This window comes from Artemia sp. Qi Xiang Cuo, chromosome 14 (genome assembly GCF_049724085.1).
Source record: "Artemia sp. Qi Xiang Cuo chromosome 14, ASM4972408v1, whole genome shotgun sequence".
Taxonomy (NCBI): domain Eukaryota; kingdom Metazoa; phylum Arthropoda; class Branchiopoda; order Anostraca; family Artemiidae; genus Artemia; species Artemia sp. Qi Xiang Cuo.
Window position 1 is genome coordinate 61,498,839 of NC_142807.1, and position 18,879 is coordinate 61,517,717.

At 35.6% G+C, this 18,879-nt stretch overlaps 1 protein-coding gene across 1 annotated transcript in view; it reads right to left on the reverse strand.

Annotated features, from left to right (window-relative positions):
- The window catches only part of LOC148944720 (beta-1,3-glucan-binding protein-like), a 71,288-nt gene that overhangs the window by 31,224 nt on the left and 21,185 nt on the right, over positions 1-18,879 (reverse strand). Inside the window, exons 4-6 of the mRNA XM_089099697.1 lie at positions 15,194-15,357; positions 13,887-14,138; positions 7,452-7,594 (exon numbers count right to left, since the gene is read on the reverse strand). Coding sequence (XP_088955823.1) covers positions 7,452-7,594; positions 13,887-14,138; positions 15,194-15,357 — 559 coding nt within the window. The remainder of the gene's footprint in view (positions 1-7,451; positions 7,595-13,886; positions 14,139-15,193; positions 15,358-18,879) is intronic.

Below are 18,879 nucleotides of genomic sequence, written 5' to 3' on the forward strand. Positions count from 1 at the left end.
TAAAAACATAATTTATATCTGGAAATCAACACCGCTGAACAAAATGGCTATCACAAAATTATAATTGGATGTGATTTGGGAAATAGTGGGCTTGGAAGTGCTGTTAGTTGTTATACAATTATTTCCGTCTGTTAAAAAGGGCCCTAGCCACTCCAATTTTCAATTGAATGAGTCCTTTTTCAAGTTTATACTTCTTCGATACGAAGTGCTCTGCTCTATAGGAAAAAATAAATAAATAATACATTGTGCCCACATCGTTCTTATATGCCCAAAGGGCATAACTTAAAACCCTTGCCCTGAGGGTTGGGGGAGTGTCCTCCTCTTTACCTAGTCCCCGTTTCTTGTCTCGTTCTCAAGTGTCCCCGTTCTTTACTTAGGCAGCGCGATCGCGTTGCCTATGATTTATGCAACAACTTTCTGTATAAACCTTATATGTCCCGAGGGCATAACTTACAACCCTTGTACTGAGGGCTCTGAGGGGGTTATCATCCTAAAAGACCTAATTTCTAGAACGTTCAACTACGTTGAACAAAATGGATATCTCAGAATTTTGATTGAATGTATTTTGGAAAATGGTGGGCGTGAGAGGGGCGTTAGTCGCTATCCAATCAGTTTCAACTATTAAAAAAGGCACTAGCCCTTTCAATTTCTAATTGAATGAGCCCTTTTGAAGTTTCAAAGACAACGCTTTCCATAAAAACTTTATATGCCCTAGGGCACAACTTACAACCCTTGCACTGAGGGCTCTGCGGGGGCTATCATCCTAAAAGACCTAATTTCCAGAACTTTCAACTAAGTTGAACAAAACGAATATCTCAAAATTTTAATTCGATGTGTTTGGGAAAATTGTGGGCGTGAGAGGGGTGTTAGTCGCTATCCAATCACTTTCAACTATAAAAAAGGCAATAGCCCTTTCAATTTCCAATTGAATGAGCACTTTTGAAGTTTCTACGACAACGCTTTCAATAAAATTTTATATGCCCTCAGGGCCTAACTTACAACCCCTGCCCTGAGGGCTGTGGGGGAGGGGTTGTTATCCTTAAAGACCTAATTTCCAAAACTTTCAACTACCTTGAATAAAATGGCTATCTAAAAATTTTGATTGGATGTGTTTGGGAAAAAGGTGGGCGTGAGAGCGTTAGTCGCTATCCAATCACTTTCAACTATAAAAAAGGAACTAGCCCTTTCAATTTCCAATTGAATGAGCACTTTTGAAGTTTCTACGACAACGCTTTCAATAAAATTTTATATGCCCTCAGGGCATAACTTACATCCCTTGCCCTGAGGGCTGTGGGGAGAGGGGTTGTAATCCTTAAAGACCTATTTTCCAAAACTTTCAACTACGTTGAATAAAATGGCTATATAAAAATTTTGATTGGATGTGTTTGGGGAAAAGGTGGGGGTGAGAGGTGGGTTAGTTGCCCTCAAATCACTTTCGACTATTAAAAAGGGTACTAGCCCTTTGAATTTCATATCGAATAAGCCCTTTTCAAGTTTCTACGAAAAAGATTTCAATAAAACCCTTATATGCCCCCCGGGCATAGCTTATAATTCGTGCACTAAGGGTTGTGGGTGAGCGTCTTCCTCAGAAATGCATTTTTTATCGGGAAATAAACTGCGCTGAACAAAATGACTATCTCAAAATTTTGATTGGATGTATTTGGGGGAATTATGGGTGTGAGGGGGGGGGGCTAGTTACCCTCCAATCACTTTCGACTATTAAAAAGGGCACTAGCCCTCTGAATTTCCAATCGAATGAACTTTTTTGAACTTTTCTACGACAACGCCTTCTTTAAAACCTTATATGCCCCCAGGGAATAACTTATAACCCTTGCCCTGAGAGTTTTGGGGGAGTTTCCTCCTCAAAAACATATTTTCTATCTGGAAATCAACTACGCTGAACAAAATGGCTATCTCAAAATTTTGATTGGATGTGATTGGGAGAACGATGGGCTTGGGGGGGGGGGGGGCTAGGTGCCCTCCAAACACTTTCGACTATTAAAAAGGGCACTAGCCCTGTTAATTTCCAAAAGAATTAGCCTGTTTTTAATTTTCTAAGACAATGCTTTCTATAAAAAACCTTATATGCCCCTATCGCATAACTTAAAACCCTTGCCCTTAGGGTTGTGGGGGAGTGTTCTCCTCAAAAACATATTTTCTATGGGGAAATCAACTACGCTGAACAAAATGGCTATCTCAAAATTTTGAGTGGATGTGTTTGGGGGAATGAGGGGGGGGGGGGGGGGGGGTAGTTGCCCTCCAATCACTTTTGACTATTAAAAGGGGCACTATCCACTCCAATTTCCAATCGAATGAGCCCTTTTCAAAGTTTCAACGACAACTCCTTCGATACGAAGTGCCCGGATATGGAGGAAAAAAAAAGACACATTGTGGCCACATCGTTCTTTACTTAGGCAGCGCTATTGCGCTGCCTATGATAAAATTCAAAAAATTACAAAATGATCATTAGTGTTAGAATATTGATTTGAAATTTTGCACCCCTAAAATTTCTGCGTCCGGGGTAAGTGCCCCCTCTGTCCCCCTAATACACCGTCTACCGTTAAAAAAAAAAACACACAACAACAAAAAAAAAGCGAAAAAAACTTTCAACTGAAGGAAAAAAAAGTGTTTCGGCAAGGACCTCCGTCAAGCCGTCTTCAGAACGATCAATAAAAACTAACATTGATACTAAAATTAATAAAAATTAATAAAAATAATAAAAACTAAAATTGAAGACTACTTCTCTCTTTCGGCTTTTACTTGCTTTGTTTCTAATTTATTCACAGAACATTTTCTCGTTAGAATTTTATTTTCTACAATGATTCAGTTTTTTGTGTTTTCACTTTTGAAAAGGGATTACAGGTTTAAATACTTATAGGTTTGTATGAAGAGCATACAACTAATCTAAATTTGATATTACAAGCGTAAGTTATTTTGTCCTTTAAACGATTTGCTTTTCTATTTTTTCCTTACATGCTATAAACGGTCACCGTTGCCATGTTTTTTAAGACAGCTTATGAGCCTTATTTGGAAAACCAAAAAATGGAGGCTCTGATAGTACCACCAATTCTAGTAGTGGCACTGCATAAATCTCAGAAGTTTAAAAGCTCTCTTTAAGGATATCAGTAGGGGAGAATAGGGTTTCTAAAAATACCAAATTTTTTAAGGTTCCCCCCATAATTTTTTTCAGTTATAGCATAATTCTCCTAATGTTTAATTTTACTTTAGGAATCGATTATTCAAGACAATATCTTAAGAAGGCTTACAGCAAAAATCATACAAGAAATGAATAAAGTGTTTATTTAAAAATAAGGTGGGAAAAATTGCTCAGAGCAATATATCTAAAGAACTACAAATTTAAGTAATTTTGCGAAAAAAAATAACTGTACTTTAACAACAAAATGACAATTTCGTGTTCCATGTGAAACCGCTGGGTTCTAAAAGATTACTTAAGGCTTTACCTCACTTTCAGAAATTATGTTCTATCAGGTACATTCTGACCAGAATCCTTATTTTATTTTATCTATATTTTTCTTTATCTTAAAGTTTGTGAGCTTAATTTCACTTTATTTTATACTTTTTCTTCGTTTTTGTTCCAGTAGAATGTTTTTACAAATGGTGGGAGAATAAACATGAAACAGTTCGTGGTAACTAACTGTAAGTAAGCAGCGACCCGGCTCAATAGTAACCGAAACTCTAAAAAAACGGAATTTTGATACCAATAAATACATCAAAGGAATCAAATTTTTATGCTGAATTCAAATATATAAGTTTCATCAACTTTAATTTTATCTATCAAAAGTTACTTGCCCGAGAATATTTGCCTTATTTTTGAAAAAAGTGGGGAACACCTCATAAAAGTCATAGAACTTTAATGAAGATCACACCGTCAGAATCAGCGTATTAGAGAACCCTACTATAGAAGTTTCAAGCTTCTATCTGCAAAATTATGGGATTTGTTTGTTGTTTTTTTTTGCCAGAAGAAACATCACGGATGCGTGTTTATTTGTTTTTTGTTTGTTTTTTTTTGTTTTTTTTTCAAGGGTAATCGTATCAACCAAGTGGTCCTAAAATATCACGGGAGGGATCATTTGAACAGCAATTAAAGGTTCTAGTACCCTTTTTGAGTGACCGAAAAAACTGGAGGGCAACTAGGCCCCCTCCCACGCTCATTTTCCCCAAAGTCACTGATAAAATTGTTTAGATATCCATTTTGTTCAGCATTGTCGAAAAACTCACTAGCTGTGTCTTTGAGGATGACTTAATCCCCCACAGTCCCCGGGGGAAGGTCTGCAAGTTAGAAACTTTGCCCAATGTTTACATATAGTATTGGTTATTGCGAAGTATACAGAAGTTTTAAGGGGGGATTTTTTCTGGTGGTTGGGGGGGAGGTCGGGAGTTACATGGGAGGATCTTTTCATGGTGGAATTTCTGGTGGGGGAAGGGACATTGCTATGAAGGGGGCGACGGATTTTCCAGCGTTATTTAAAAAAACGATCAGAAATTAAATAAATAAAATCAATTTTTTCAACTGAAAGTAAGGAGCAACATCAAAATTTAAAACGAACAGAAATTATTACGTATATGATTGGGTTCGGCCCCTAGTCATTACCTCACTCTTTACGCTAAAGTTTTTTTTGTACTTTCATCAGAGCTATTTATTCTAATTAACGGCCTTTGTGATTAAGGGGGTAAGAAAAAACAAGTTTTTCTAACTGAAAGTAAGGAGCGACACCAAATCTTAAAACGAACAGAAATTATTCCGTATATGAAAGGGGCTGTCCCCTCCTCAACACCTCGCTCTTTACGCTAAAATTTGACTCTGTCTCACAACTTCATCTTTTAAAACAATAAAAAAAAAACTTTAGCATAAAGAGCGAGGCGTTGAGGTTGGGACAGCCCCTTTCATATACGAAATAATTTCTATTCGTTTTAAGTTTTAATGTAGCTCCTTACTTTCAATTAAAAATTGTTTGTTTGTTTTTTCAATTAAAAAAACTTGTTTTTTTAATTAATCATCATCATAGATCAATTCTAGTAGAGTTTCTCAAGTTCTTGCTTTGGCTCACTGTGAACATATTCAAAGGGATAATAAAAAAGATAGATTTTAAATTTTGATGAAAAGATATTGCTTGAGCCTCAAGTCTAATTATGAAGTATGTTGGTTAAGTAATGAAGTTATCTTGAAGTAGTATATTTCTCATTAAAGTTACCTACAGGGAAGTAAAGTGGTTTTACGCCCTTCCCCTAAAATACTAAATCCATAAAAGGTAGAGAATTAAACAAAACCAGAAAATCTATTACACTTTCCAGGTAAAAACAAACTTACCAGTTCGTACCATAGTTCCTCTCCCCCTGGAAAAATTATTTACGGAGCTTCATCTTGATAATGTTTATGTAGGTATTCTTAGCCCTTACCCCCCCCCTCCTCAACTTCCAGCAATAGTAGTTCGAGGCGGAAAACGAGTTTCTTTATTCTCAGCCCAATATTATTTTTTAATTGATTTTTGTGATGCGTTCCAAAGAACTTAAAATTCATTTCTCAATCCTTCATTAACCTAATCTACAAGAAGTGAAATTACGGCAAGCAGCTGTGGACAAATCTCCGAGTCTTACTTTGCATAGAGAAGTAAAAGAGAATTTTCGTCAGTAGTTTTATTTCAAGCTGGGATTGCCCATTAAATATCTGAGGATTTGGATACAGATTCGAGCAAATTGTCTTCCAATTTATGCTAAGGTTGTGAGGAAAATGAGGGAAGGTCCAGAGGCCGGGTGTAGTTGCTTGAGATGTGGGGAAAATGATTATGGGTTGGGCCATTTCCTCCTTTGGTGTAAGCAACTCTCTCATTTAAGGGGATTAATTATCCAGGAGGGGGAAGATAGGCTGCTTTGTGAGTTAATGAGGTCTAGGACTCCCCGTTATATTGTGGTAGTAGGAAATTTTGTATTGATGGGAAGGATGTCAAATGAAGTGTAATTTTTCTTTAGTATTTGTCTTTTTGTATATGGCTTTAATTGGCTTTTAAATACAGATTATTATTATTATTATCTACATCAGCCAATACTCCAAATAAAACTTGAAAAAAAAATTTATACCAAAAAATTAGAAAAATTTGGTTCCTGAAAGAAGTGAATGAAATGTTTCAAAATTTAGTTTCGTCTGCAGGATGAGACTACTTATCATATTTATTCACCTAACTACAAAAATTAAACATGCAATCGCCGTGCTCACCCCCTAGGAAATTTTTGGAAAGCATTCGTAATTAAAAAAAAAAAAAAAAAAAAAACTAAATGGAATCCAAAAAAAAATTTTAAAACATTAGTTAACTCTGCTCAATTTATGATTCAACTAAAGGTATTTGTATGATATACCCCCGGCAGCGCAAGTTTTTTATGCATTGACGCACTGTAAACCAAGGCCGTACCCCGAGAGTTGGGGGGGTTTGTACCCCCCCCTGAAATGTTTGTCTGACTCGTAAAAACGTAACAAAAATGGATAGAAACAAATTTTGTGTGCTTTTTTTGAGTTTTTTTTTGTAAAGCCCCCCCCCCCACGATTTTTTTCTTTAAAAAAATCATGGGTAAGACCTTGCTGTAAACCTATTTCCTTTGCTAGTTGCTTTCAACTTGGTGTAGAGAAAATACATAGAGAAGTGACAGAATAGATGTAAAATACATAAGTTGGGCTATATATTTGCACATTAGGCGGGGGGTGGGGGTAAAGAATTTGGGCAGTGTGAAGTCAGAAAACAATTCTTACATCATAATATTGGAATAGTTTTAGCTAACACACTTTGCATGCAGACCCGCTATACTTTACCCCCCCCCCTAATACGCAAATATATAGCCCAAATTTGTAAAGTACCCAACTAAACATATAACTAAATAAAAAGAGCCATCACATTAATTATCCAATAACTTCTGCCCATTTGTGTTATTTATGTGGCAGAAATATAGTGTATACAATGAGTAAAAGGGAGCCAGTAAATCCTGTAGTGAGGGGAAGGAGTCCCTCACTCCCTCTTAAATTTAATAGTATCAAATAATATGTAATAGTCGAAATTTTGAGTTTGACATAGCTTTTTACATGGGTGGTGCACCTCAGAAAATTATATTTTAAGGCTCTTGTTACACTTTGTTGGAGTCTTTCTCAAATGTATTCTTTTTCTATCTTAGCTCGAATATCTGATTTTCATCTCTAATTTTTCTTTGCTCTTGTTTTTTATTATTCATTGCCTTTCACGCACGCTCTTTATGCTCTTCACGCATGTTTTTTTCGCTTAGTTCTTGTAACTCTTTCTTATTAATATGCTGTTTCTCATTTACAATTCAGTTTTCAGTAAAATAAAATACTAGTATATAAATGTTGTAAAACGCAAAATATATAATATAAATGTACAAGTGTACAAAGATACATGTAAAATGAAATATAAAATAAATGCTGCAATTACCTCTTGATCAAATGGTGCCAATCTACTTGCACCCACCCATGGATTATCTTGGCCAGCAGGGAAAGCTCCATATTCCCAGAAACCATTCGCTGGTGGTTCAACTCTTCCGGTTTCAACGCCATCTATTGTTAAACTTATATAATCTGAAATCAGAGAGAAAGAATATAGACGGTACCTTCTTGTGGTGGCGCAATGGGTTTGATCTCAGCTTGGTAATACGGAACCCGGAATTTGAACCGAACTGTAGAAACACACTGCAAAACCGACGCAAGGACCTTAGTAGTTAAGAAACATCCTTAATACGATAGAATATACATACATTTATAGATAAAGATATCAAGCGCACCAACGATGGCAAGTTTCTACACATAAGATGCTAAAAAACTCTTTCAAAGATTTTGTCACTATATTTTCAACTTAAATATTTTTTAGAACTAAATTTTGTTTAGGACACCTCCCCCTGTTTGTTTCCCATTCTCCATCCAGATAGTACAGCCCACTCTCAGGTGGTTTGGACACCTCCTACGTATGTCAACGATAACTCTAGCCAGAATTAGATATGATTTTGACCCAAAAGCTCATGGCTGGTCCCGCCCGAGTTGCAGACCCCAGACCAGGTGGAAGGATAGTCTCAATAAATTCCTGGAGATGGCCAACATTGCTGTCGACGAGGCCCTAATCTTAGCACCAGACCGGTCAGCCTTGCAGGGGCGCCAATCAGGGGGGGGCAGGGGGGGGGGCTATGCCCCCCCCCTTTTTGACTTTGAAAATTACCTTCTTATTTATATTTCACAGCTATTTTCTATTTTAGCTATGTGCTATATTAAACCAGCAACTGGTCCAATAAATACGACCAACAAACTGGTGCCCTAATTGTATAATCTTGTTTTGAAATGTCTAAGAGCGAGCGCGTCTACACTATTTTATTTCCGAGTAGGGTTCATTCAAAACTAAAGTTCATGTGGTCAGTACCCGTTTCGTTATTGTTCTTGTGAAGAATTCGTTGTAAACTATGAGTTTTGTATATTGCCTTTTTTAGTAGCTGGGAAAGGAAATATGTTCTAGGGTCAGCAGATTCTTGACGTTGTTGAATAGTTTATGGGATGACTAGTCCCAGTGGAGTGTATGGGACTGTCGTGAACAGGAAATGTAAGTGATTGGTTTATGGGGTTTCTAAGCGGGGTAGTTTCACCGTGGAGTATGGGAGTGATTTCCTAAGTGAGTTTCTACGTGTTTCTTCAGTTCTTCTCTTGTCGTGTCTGAGTGAAGTCCTTGTCTACTACTCGTTTAACTATGAGTAAAAAGCGACAACAAACTTTGGATTTTTTTTCAGTGAAAATGCGGAAGAAAAATGAAGAAACTTTAGTGCAAGAAACTGGCAATAGTGTCAGCGCCCAAAGTCTCGGGGTAGTTGAGATAAATTCCCCCACCTGTGACAGAATTTCGGAAACAAGCGGAACAATAAATGGCTCAGATCAACATGAAAGTTCGGTCTGCAACGCTGAACCCCTTGCGGGTTCCAGTAGCAGTCAAGAAACTCTCTCAGATATCTCTAGGACGCGTCACGACAAACCAGCTCAACTTATTCTTGAGAGATATCCGGCTTCCACTTCTAACGGAAGGAAATTCAGTGCACATTACTATAAGACTTATTAATGGATTGAATACTCAAAAAAATTTAATTCTATGTTTTGTTTTGCTTGCCGCCATTTTTCTATGGGAACTCTAAGGGCTGGAGAAACTGCTGGAAAAAGGGCTTTCATTGAGTTAGGATTTTGCAAGTAGAAAGACAGTTCTGCTCTGTTAAAGCAACATGATGGTTCTGAAAGACAGAGGCAATGTATGTCAGCATGGACGGAATCTAAGATAATGAGTGATTATATTTTAAAATCTGTAGCAAATGCCCTAATTCAATCAAGATATCAAGAGGTTCGGCAAAGTAGAGATTATGTGAAGTACATTTTTCGCGCTCTTTGCTTTCTTGGCCACCAGGGTCTTGCTTTGAGGGGTTTTGACGAATCAGAAACATCTGCAAACCGGGGTAATTTGGTTGAATTGATGGAGGAAATGTCTAAAGGTGACGAAAAGCTGAAGGCCAAGTTACAGCGCCGATAAGGTCAATATTGCAGTCATCAGTACCAAAATGACACAGTTAGGCTACACTGATAGGAAATGCCTTGCGCCAAGATATTATTTCAGAAGTAAAATCAGCTAATTAGTTTGCTATTCATGTCGACGAGACAAAAGACGTTTCTAGAAAAGAACAATTAGCGATCCTACTCAGGTATATATCAAATGGAAAAGTAGTGGAGCGACCAATCGGCTGCTATCACATGCACAAATTAGACGCCGAGAGCTTATCCACCTCGATTTGTGAAACTATAGAAATGCTTGGCGTAGATTCGATGCTGTGTATTGCCCAATGTTATGATGGCGCATCCGTTATGAGTGGGGAATTTAACGGAGTTCAAGCAAAGTTTAGGGAGAAGGTGCCTCATGCAGTTTATGTACACTGTCACGCCCACAGATTAAACTTGGTTTTGACGGACTGCCTAAAAAATAGCAGCGAAATTTCTGAATTTTTCTCTGTGGTGCAAAGACTTTACACATCTATATCATGAAGCAATACTTGTCACGAGCTATTTGTGGAATCCCAGCGTATTAGCGGCAAACAGTCTCGGAGCTTGAGAAGACCGTCCAAACTCGCTGGTTTTACGCAGTCCGCTCTGTTCCCAAGGTGAAGGCCGGATTTGATTGTATTGTTGCTATGCTTGCGGCAGTCTCTGATGGCTCCAACGGTGAGGAAGCGTGGAAGCAAAACGACTACTGAAAAAAATCAACTCGGCCTCTTTTGTCTCAACTTTACACATAAGTATTAGTCATTGTAAATTGTTTATCAGAGCAACTTCAATCCGGAAGTTTGTTTATTCATAAGGCACTTGCACTGATTTCTGGGACATATGAGACACTCCAAAAGCTGAGAAATGATAACGAATGGAACAACTTAAGCAAAAACATATCTGAATTCTTGGCTTTAAACGATATCCAGGAATCGAAATCTCCACAATCTAAGACCAGTGCTCGAGGCAAGAGAAGTCAAGCCACTTCCATTCGTCTCAAAGACTTTCTTTCAAACTCAACAACCGGTAAACGCAATATCAGTCAGCCAGTTGAATCAGACTGCGGTAAACTTCTGTACTTAGAGGTAATAGACCGTTTCACGAGTGAGATGGACCAACATTTCATGCAAAATATGCCTCTGCTCGACACTTTATCTGCCTTTGACCCCTCAAGTTCCGATTTTCTCGAATTTTCGAAAGTGGAAAGAGTTATGTGTCATTATCCAGAGATTCTCGGTGTCGATGACCATGCCATAGAATCCCAGCTTTCTCTTGCAAAGCTGCATCTGTCAAAAAGTGATGTTTCAAAAATGGATCTTCTTCGAGCTATCGAAATCTTATCCGACCTCCCAGTTGCCTATTCTGCAGTGCTAAAACTGATGAAGCTAATTACTACTTTGCCTGTGACCACTGCCAGTAATGAACGATTCTTCTCGGCATTAGGGCGTGTAAAAGACTATCTGCGATCGACGATGGGAAACGACAGACTCAGTGATATCATGATAATGGCCGTTGAAAAAGAGGAGGTAAAGATACTGGATTTGGATAGATTAGTCGACGATTTTGCCAAGCAGCGACCTCGCCGCTACCCCCTGTTTTAGGTATGGTTGCTAAATGTTGTTCTTTATTTTGTATCTTAATTTTTTTTTTAAATCGAAAAGAAATCCTTGCCCCCCCCTAAATTTTCGTGAATTGGCACCACTGCAGCCTTGAGGAGCAGAGTTGCGACGCTCTCTACGCCGCCCCCAACGCGGCAGGAGCCTAAGTCAAGTAAGTCAAATTTTGTTTAGAGCGTATGTTTAGAGCTAAATTTTCTTTTATTCTCGATAAGGTTTTTAGCGAAATTCTTAAAGTGCCGAAAATATCACATTAAAAACATTATTTTTACAATGGACCCATCTTAGGCCTATTTACTGAAAACCATGATTTTTCAAGTTTTTATTTTGGTTATTCCAAAATTATGCAGTTTTTATGGCAGCACTATATTTTCCCCAATATTGCAAATTCGAACAGTGAAACTGAATTACCAAAAATAGTGAATTTATAAATTTGACAACACTTTTCGCCTTTAAAGAAAAAACACTGACAAACTGTTGATTTCCAAATCCAGTTGTACCTTCAAGAAGCTATCTTTTTTTAGAACTATTTGGTGTGGCGCATGCTTAGAGCGAAATATTTTTTTATTCCCGATTCCCGATTTTGTACGTTTTCAGGTCCCAAATTCACGGTCTCTTATGTCCCAAATTCCCAACTTCTCATGTTTTCTAAGATAAATATTTTTCAACTTACCATACAATAATATTTAATTTTTTATATAATATAAAATTTAAAATATTTTTTTTTAATAATATTTAATTTTCATACAATAATATTTAATTTTTGCTGCTCTTGGTACTTTAAGGGTACTTTAAGGGTACTTTAAGAGCTATTTCTACAAAAAAAAAGATAAAAGGTATCTTGAAAAAGTTTCAAGTTGAATATAGAACTTAGATCCTAAAATGATATTGTCAAATCCAATATGTCTGAACTAAGCGCTCCCATTTCGATCTACAATCCCCCAACTCGAGTGCACAAACGGTCTTCTCAACCTCGGAAGGAATCCTTTTATCATGGAGACTCGTGATAGTTATAGAACCATCAACAGAATAGACACTTTTTAATTTCATTTTATTATTTTTTTTAAATCGACTTATTTCATTAACCCTTTTAGAGACAAAGTTAACGTTTCGCGGGACAAAAGTAAGTGGCACATCGATGTCGTTCCATCTTCTTTTTCCAAACAAAAATAGTATTTTTCCTTATTTCTAAAGTTTATGCTAATAGAAATTATTATATTAAAATAAACTTCAGAAATGAATGGAGAGAGAGAGAGAGAAATTCATTTTTATTAAAGACCAATATTCACAAAAAAAAATCATATCAAACAGACCTACCACGTCAAAATCTATACAGATTTGTTTGTGGCAGGACTCAATACTTTACTCACTTACTACATATATATTTAAAAAAAAAAAAAAAAATAAAAATGCAATTTTATAAATAAATAAAAAATAAACCTCGTGGGAACCGCGAACCATTACTTACAGAAGATAGAAGACAGAAAACAGTCAGTTTTAAGCGAAAAAAGATTCTGATAGAATAGAGAATATTGTATTATAATAAATTCTACAAATAAAAGAAAATGTCATTTCTACATGGATCAAATGACTGGGGAAATTCATATGAAATAAAAAAGTTAGTTTTCTAACAAACTCGAATCTTTAGAATATCATTCTAGTAAAACAATACTTGATTTTAAGACTTATCCTATTCTATACTCATCGAAAATAAGCGTTCCTTTCGCAAGAATCTCTCCTGTAGTTTTCTATGACCACCAATTTGATTACCTTCCCCTCCCTTCCTTAAGAAGGAAACGAGAAAAATTAACCTGAATAGAGTGATCGTGTGACTTGAAAACATTCATTTTTTTGTTTGTTTGTTTGAATAGGAATGTTTATACAATTGTTGTCAAAATTAATTAAGAAAACTTTTGCCACAAAATAAGTTTTTCAAAGAAAAGTAAAGAACTCCATTAAACAAAAACTGAAAAAAAATAAAATCAAATAATCTACCGAGCGTGAAACTACCACAAATCAGCATTGATAAATAAATGAAACCCAAAACGAACAAAAATTACAATAAATAACCGAGTCAAACTCAAAACGAGCAGAAATTAACATAAGTTGGGCTCTAAACCCCTATGCCTTTCCAAGGCCAGAACATAATTTGCAATTTACTGAAAAACATAAAAATGTTTTTACTTTAAAACTTAATAAATCAAATAATATTAGCATTTTGATTACTAAATATCAGTATATGTATATTAAACTGACAATGAAAATTCATTTGTATTTTTTTTCATATTAAAATTAATGTGTGTACCCTAATTTCTTATGCATGCCTAGTAGGCTTTCAGATTAAAAAAAAGAGTATTACTGTTGGCTTCCTTTTTTCTTTTTAGAAGGCATTGCCTATCTTGCATGCATTAGCTGAAACTATTAATTCATTTACGTTTGAGACTAAATTACTATTTATAACAATTAATATTACGATAAATAATAGTAAAACATTGTTATAATAATATATCATTATGTTTTATTATAATAGTTATAATAATATTATTTCTTAATGCAGTTATTATCGTAGTAATAATAATAAAAAATAAGAATAATGTTATTATAATAATCATAAAATTGAATTCAAATCTATGTATTTATGTCAAGATTGTACCACCTTTTTGAAACAGCTTACCACCAATAATTAACGTTTGCCTTACCTGGTGTCCATTCCAAGCCGTATATATGGAAATCAGAGTCATAGCCGGGAACAGAATTCTTGCTCCAGCTTGTTTTCTCATACTGATTAAGGAAAAAGTGTGGACCCCAGTGCAGTGTTTGAGAAACTTGTTCTGCACCAATATTCACACCATTTAGCATCAGTCCACTGTTACCTCTAGATTCAACAATATCAATTTCACCGGACGCCGGCCATTGTCCATAATCTTGGTATCGTGGGAGCATCCATATAGCTGTAAATCATAAACAATATTCAGTTACACAATTTTACAAAGAGACAATTTATAAGAGAGACTTTGGTTTCTAACTAGAAGCTTGTCTTTCCTACCCCAGCCTCTGCTCCTTTTTGGGTAGTATCTTACCAATTTCGGGACCCAAAATCATCTAAAGTAGGGGGTAATAGTTTTCATATCACAACAGCCTTAGGTTCAGTGAATGGGGCATATGAAATCATAATGTCTCTCCCAGCATATTAGGGTATGCCAATTAACAGTCCCATAGGCACCCTGTATAGATGGAAATTCTATCAAGTCATCTACAATACTTGGATAATTTTTTTTAGCACTGAAATTGGGAATTAATACCCCCTCCCCCACTTTAAGATACTTTTAAATTTCTTGGGCACCGAAAATACCAGGTGACTAGCCAAACTTCAGATCTAAAGAGGCTCGAGTCGAAAATTGCCCTTAGTTTTAGCGGAAACTGTAGATATTTAAAAAGTGATTAGTAGGAATTAATAACTACTAATATCACAGAAATTGTATTGTTTCTCAGTTGCATCTAGAAAAGTTACTAGCAAGTGTAATGTAGTCTAGAAAACAGCTTACATGTCTTCCGAGATTGAACCAATCTAAGAAAGACATCCGAAGGAATACGAAACGGATAAAAGTCGGATTTTCGGCGATTGAATAAAATTGAATAAAATAATAGAAATGAATAGAAAAAAGATAAATAGAATAGAAAATACAAAATAAAAACAGTAGCGCTACTTCTACTACAGTGCATGAGAATATCATTAAAAAAATTAAATATTTAAGAGAGAATGGGACAATTTGAATTATTGATATAAATTTCTATAAAATTAAGAATAAAAGCTTTCCGTAAATAGTATTTAATCAAAACTCTTTTGTTTTCACAAATTATTTTAACTCAAATTCCAGTGTGCACAGGCTAGGCCAAGGATAGATTTAGGAAATATTGGCAGACAAAGTGAACTAGGTAAGTAACAGCTAGTAACACTGTTACGTGTTCAGGGTTGCCACCCGTTATCATTTTTTTTTTAGCTTACCTGGCCAAAGCCAATCACCACGTGGCATTCTTGCTCGAATTTCAACCCTGCCAAATTTGAAGGAAAATGATTCAGCCGAACGTAAACGAGCTGAAACTATTGGATTTAAAATATTCGTTGGATTTCCTACCCTTTCGCATCCGTAAAAGTTTCCGGCAGTGCATCTGAAAGTAAAAAAGAATTGTGGAAATGCACATTATTTTTATTTTATTTAAGGTAAGTTCAGACAAAAGAAAGCATTTTTTTTTTTTTTTTTTTTTTTTTTTTTAGAAGAAAAAACAAGTAAAGCATGTTTGTTTAATTTGGCTGTTTTATCTAATGGAAGCTGAAACTCTCTTAAGTCTAGGAAATTTGTCGATAGAATAAGATGATTATGATACTCGAGTATGATACCAAAGAGATGTATCTACTATATTATTTACTAGAGTATATGATGTTATATAATCTACCTTTATATTATTATTTACTATTGTTGTGCTATTCTACACATCTATCATTGCGCAAACAGGAAGCTTTTATTTATTTTAAACAGTATTTCTTCTGGTTGTATTCTTTTAGTTTTTCGCTAGTTTTGAGGTTTTTTGCTTTTCTTAGTTAATCATAGTGGACTATTCGCCTATGATTACAAGCAACAATGAGTCGAATACTCAGGCATATGAAGGCGTTATTTTCATCAGACGACGTGAAATTTGGCTGCCAAAGTGAAATTTGACTCCTGAACCGAAATATGACTTTAGTCAGAAGCTAGCTTGAAGTTCAAAAGTTAAACTTAAAACTTCAAAGTGGCATATTCAAGGATCTGAAATGCCTTAGCTTAAGTCAAAATCCTTTAACTGCTTTTAAAACCTTAAATACAGACCTGAAGCAATTGCTGTAATTCCTGATCGAACAGTTCGTGGTAACAAACTGTAATTAAGGAGCGACACGGCTCAATGGTAACCGTATCTCTAAAAAGCAGAATTTTGATATGAATATATATATTAAAAAATCGGATTATTAGGCTGAGCCCAAATATATAAAATTCATTAAGTTTAGTGTTACCCATCAAAAGCTACGTGCCTGAGAAAATTTGCCTGGTTTTCAAAAAAGGGCAAAACATACCCTAAAAGTCAAGGGATCTTAGTGAAAATCACATCATCAGATTCAGCGTATCCGAGAACTCTATGATATAAGGTTCAAGCTCATATCATAAAAATTTGAAAATTTGTATCTTTGACAGAAGAAAGACGCGGGCGTCACGGATACGTATTTATTTGTTGTTGTTGTTGTTTTTTTCCAGGGGTGATTGCTTCGTACCAATAGTCCCAGAATATCAAGAAATTGCTAATTTTGACGGAAATTAAAAGTTTTAGTGCCCTTTTTATGTGACCGAGAAATTGGAGGGTAACTAGACCTTTTTTTTCCTTAAATTTGTCCGATCAATATTTTGAGATAGCTATTTCATTCAGCATAGCTGAAAGGCTCAATAACCATGCCTTTGGAGATAACCAGACCCTCCACAGCGACTGGGGAAAGGTCTTTAAGTAATAAAATTTTCCCTTTTTTACGTATAGTATTTATTATTGGGATGTATGCATACAGTTTTCGGGTGGAGAAGGGGGGAAATTTTCTGCCGGGGGGGGGGGGTGGATTTCTCACGGAGATAATTTTTCATGGGGAAGGAAGCTATCGGGGGGTTTACTTTGCAGGGTAAATCATACACTGGGAGAATTTTCCTGAATTCCCATACGAATTTATTTTATTTAGTCTTACTTTCTCTTTGCCGACTCAATTTTATATGTGGAGATGTTAAGTAAAATTGTCTAGAGGGAAAACTTTACCAGGATGGAGTTGTCTAGAGTATCTTTCCATAAGAGGGATATGTTTCACGGAATAAATTCTCCGGAGGGAATTTTCTGCGGGAGAAACTTTCTATTAGGGGGCGGGGTATTCGCGGAAAAACTTTGCCACGTAGGTGGGGATTTTTGGAGTGATTTTAAAAACAATATTTTCAAATAAAACTGTGTAAAGAAAAAATGTTCACCTGGTACTGTTTGTAAGAAATTTTTCGGGGGAAATCTTCAGCTAGAATGAAATTGTCTGGGGCAAATTTTCTTGGCGAGGACGGGGATTTTCGCAAGACTAAAATTTTCGCAACATCAGAGCTTAAAACAAAAAGAAATTATTAATTATACGAGGGTGGCTACCCCCTTCTCATTACCTCAATATTTACGCTAAAGTTTGACTTTTGTCCTGATTCTTTAAGAACGACTCCTGAAACACAAGGACCGTTTAATTAGAATGTAAGTTTTTTTTTATCTTAAAAAATTTAGCGTAAAGAGCGAGGTATTGACAAGGGGAAAAACCCCCTCATATAATTAATAATTTATGTTCGTTTTCACTTTCGATATTGCTCTTAACTTTCAGTTGTAAAAAGCATGTTTTTTTTATCTAATTGCATCAAGCATTGTTGTCTAGACAGATCATGAGCCAATCTGTTGTCTGGGTGTAAATAAGAAGTCCTGTCGATTAAACGATTTAGTTCGGTATTATAAATGTGGCTAAATAGGCAGGAACTTAATTTGCTATTAGGCGTGGGCCAACTGCCTCCCACCTCCCCTACCCCCCCCCCCCACCGGAAAATTTTAGTCTTCTAAAATTTTGTTAAAAAAAAGATAGGCCCCCAAAATCTAAGCATCCACAGAAACAGATCATTTTTTTTTAGTATACCTTTGCCTTTATGGTAGGCTACTATATGGCTCATTTATCGTTTTTCACTTGTTCATTTTACTTGACATGGAAAAATGGCTCCTAGTCCTCCCTTAGTATTTTACAAAGCTACAACCCTTTACATAAACAATTTGAAATGGGAGCCAACAAATGACTCGGGCCCTTTGTGAAAAATAGTGAAATTAGGTGTCAAGCCCTCCTCCTTCCCCAATAGATTTTGAGACATTCTTTTTTTATTTTCATGAAAAAAGAATTGATTAAAAAAAATTGACCTCTCCCCTCCCTTCAAAAACCATTTGAACCTCCTTTTCTTCCCTGAGTAAATATATGACCGGCCTACATTAAATATCAGTGTTTATAAACACATATTTTTTTTTTATTGATTTCTAGCTAGTCAGTTGTAACTGTTGATGAACAATTCTCCCACAGATCAAAGTTACTGGTATTTATTATTATGTAGTTCCACATTATTTCCAATAACAGTCTTTCAGTCTCACACAGAAGTCTCCACAGTCTCCACAGAAAGAGTTACCACACACTGGCAATTGATAATTAACTATACATCTAATTTTTAGCTTGAACATTACATAAATAAAATTAGAATAAAATGTTTTCAACGAATAACAAAACAATTATACAAATTTTGTTGTCTTAATTAATTAGGAATGAATAACGATACAACATTCAAAGAAGAGAACTGAGGGTGTGAACACCGTTAATTAAGATAAACATTAAATTTCAGCACTTATCATCAAAGTTGAATTTCAAAATTTTTCCTCATGGCTAGTAATCAATCAGGAACTTAATTTTAGTGAATTAAAAAAATTGATTCCAAGAGCAACAATGTGGATCATGGAAAAATGCAAGTTGTTTGAAATTCTACAAAATTTTAGAAGGATTTCAGGGTTCATTTTAAAGATTAAACTGAAGTCATTCACGGATTTTAATTTTACCTCTGAATAAAAAGTAAAACTTTA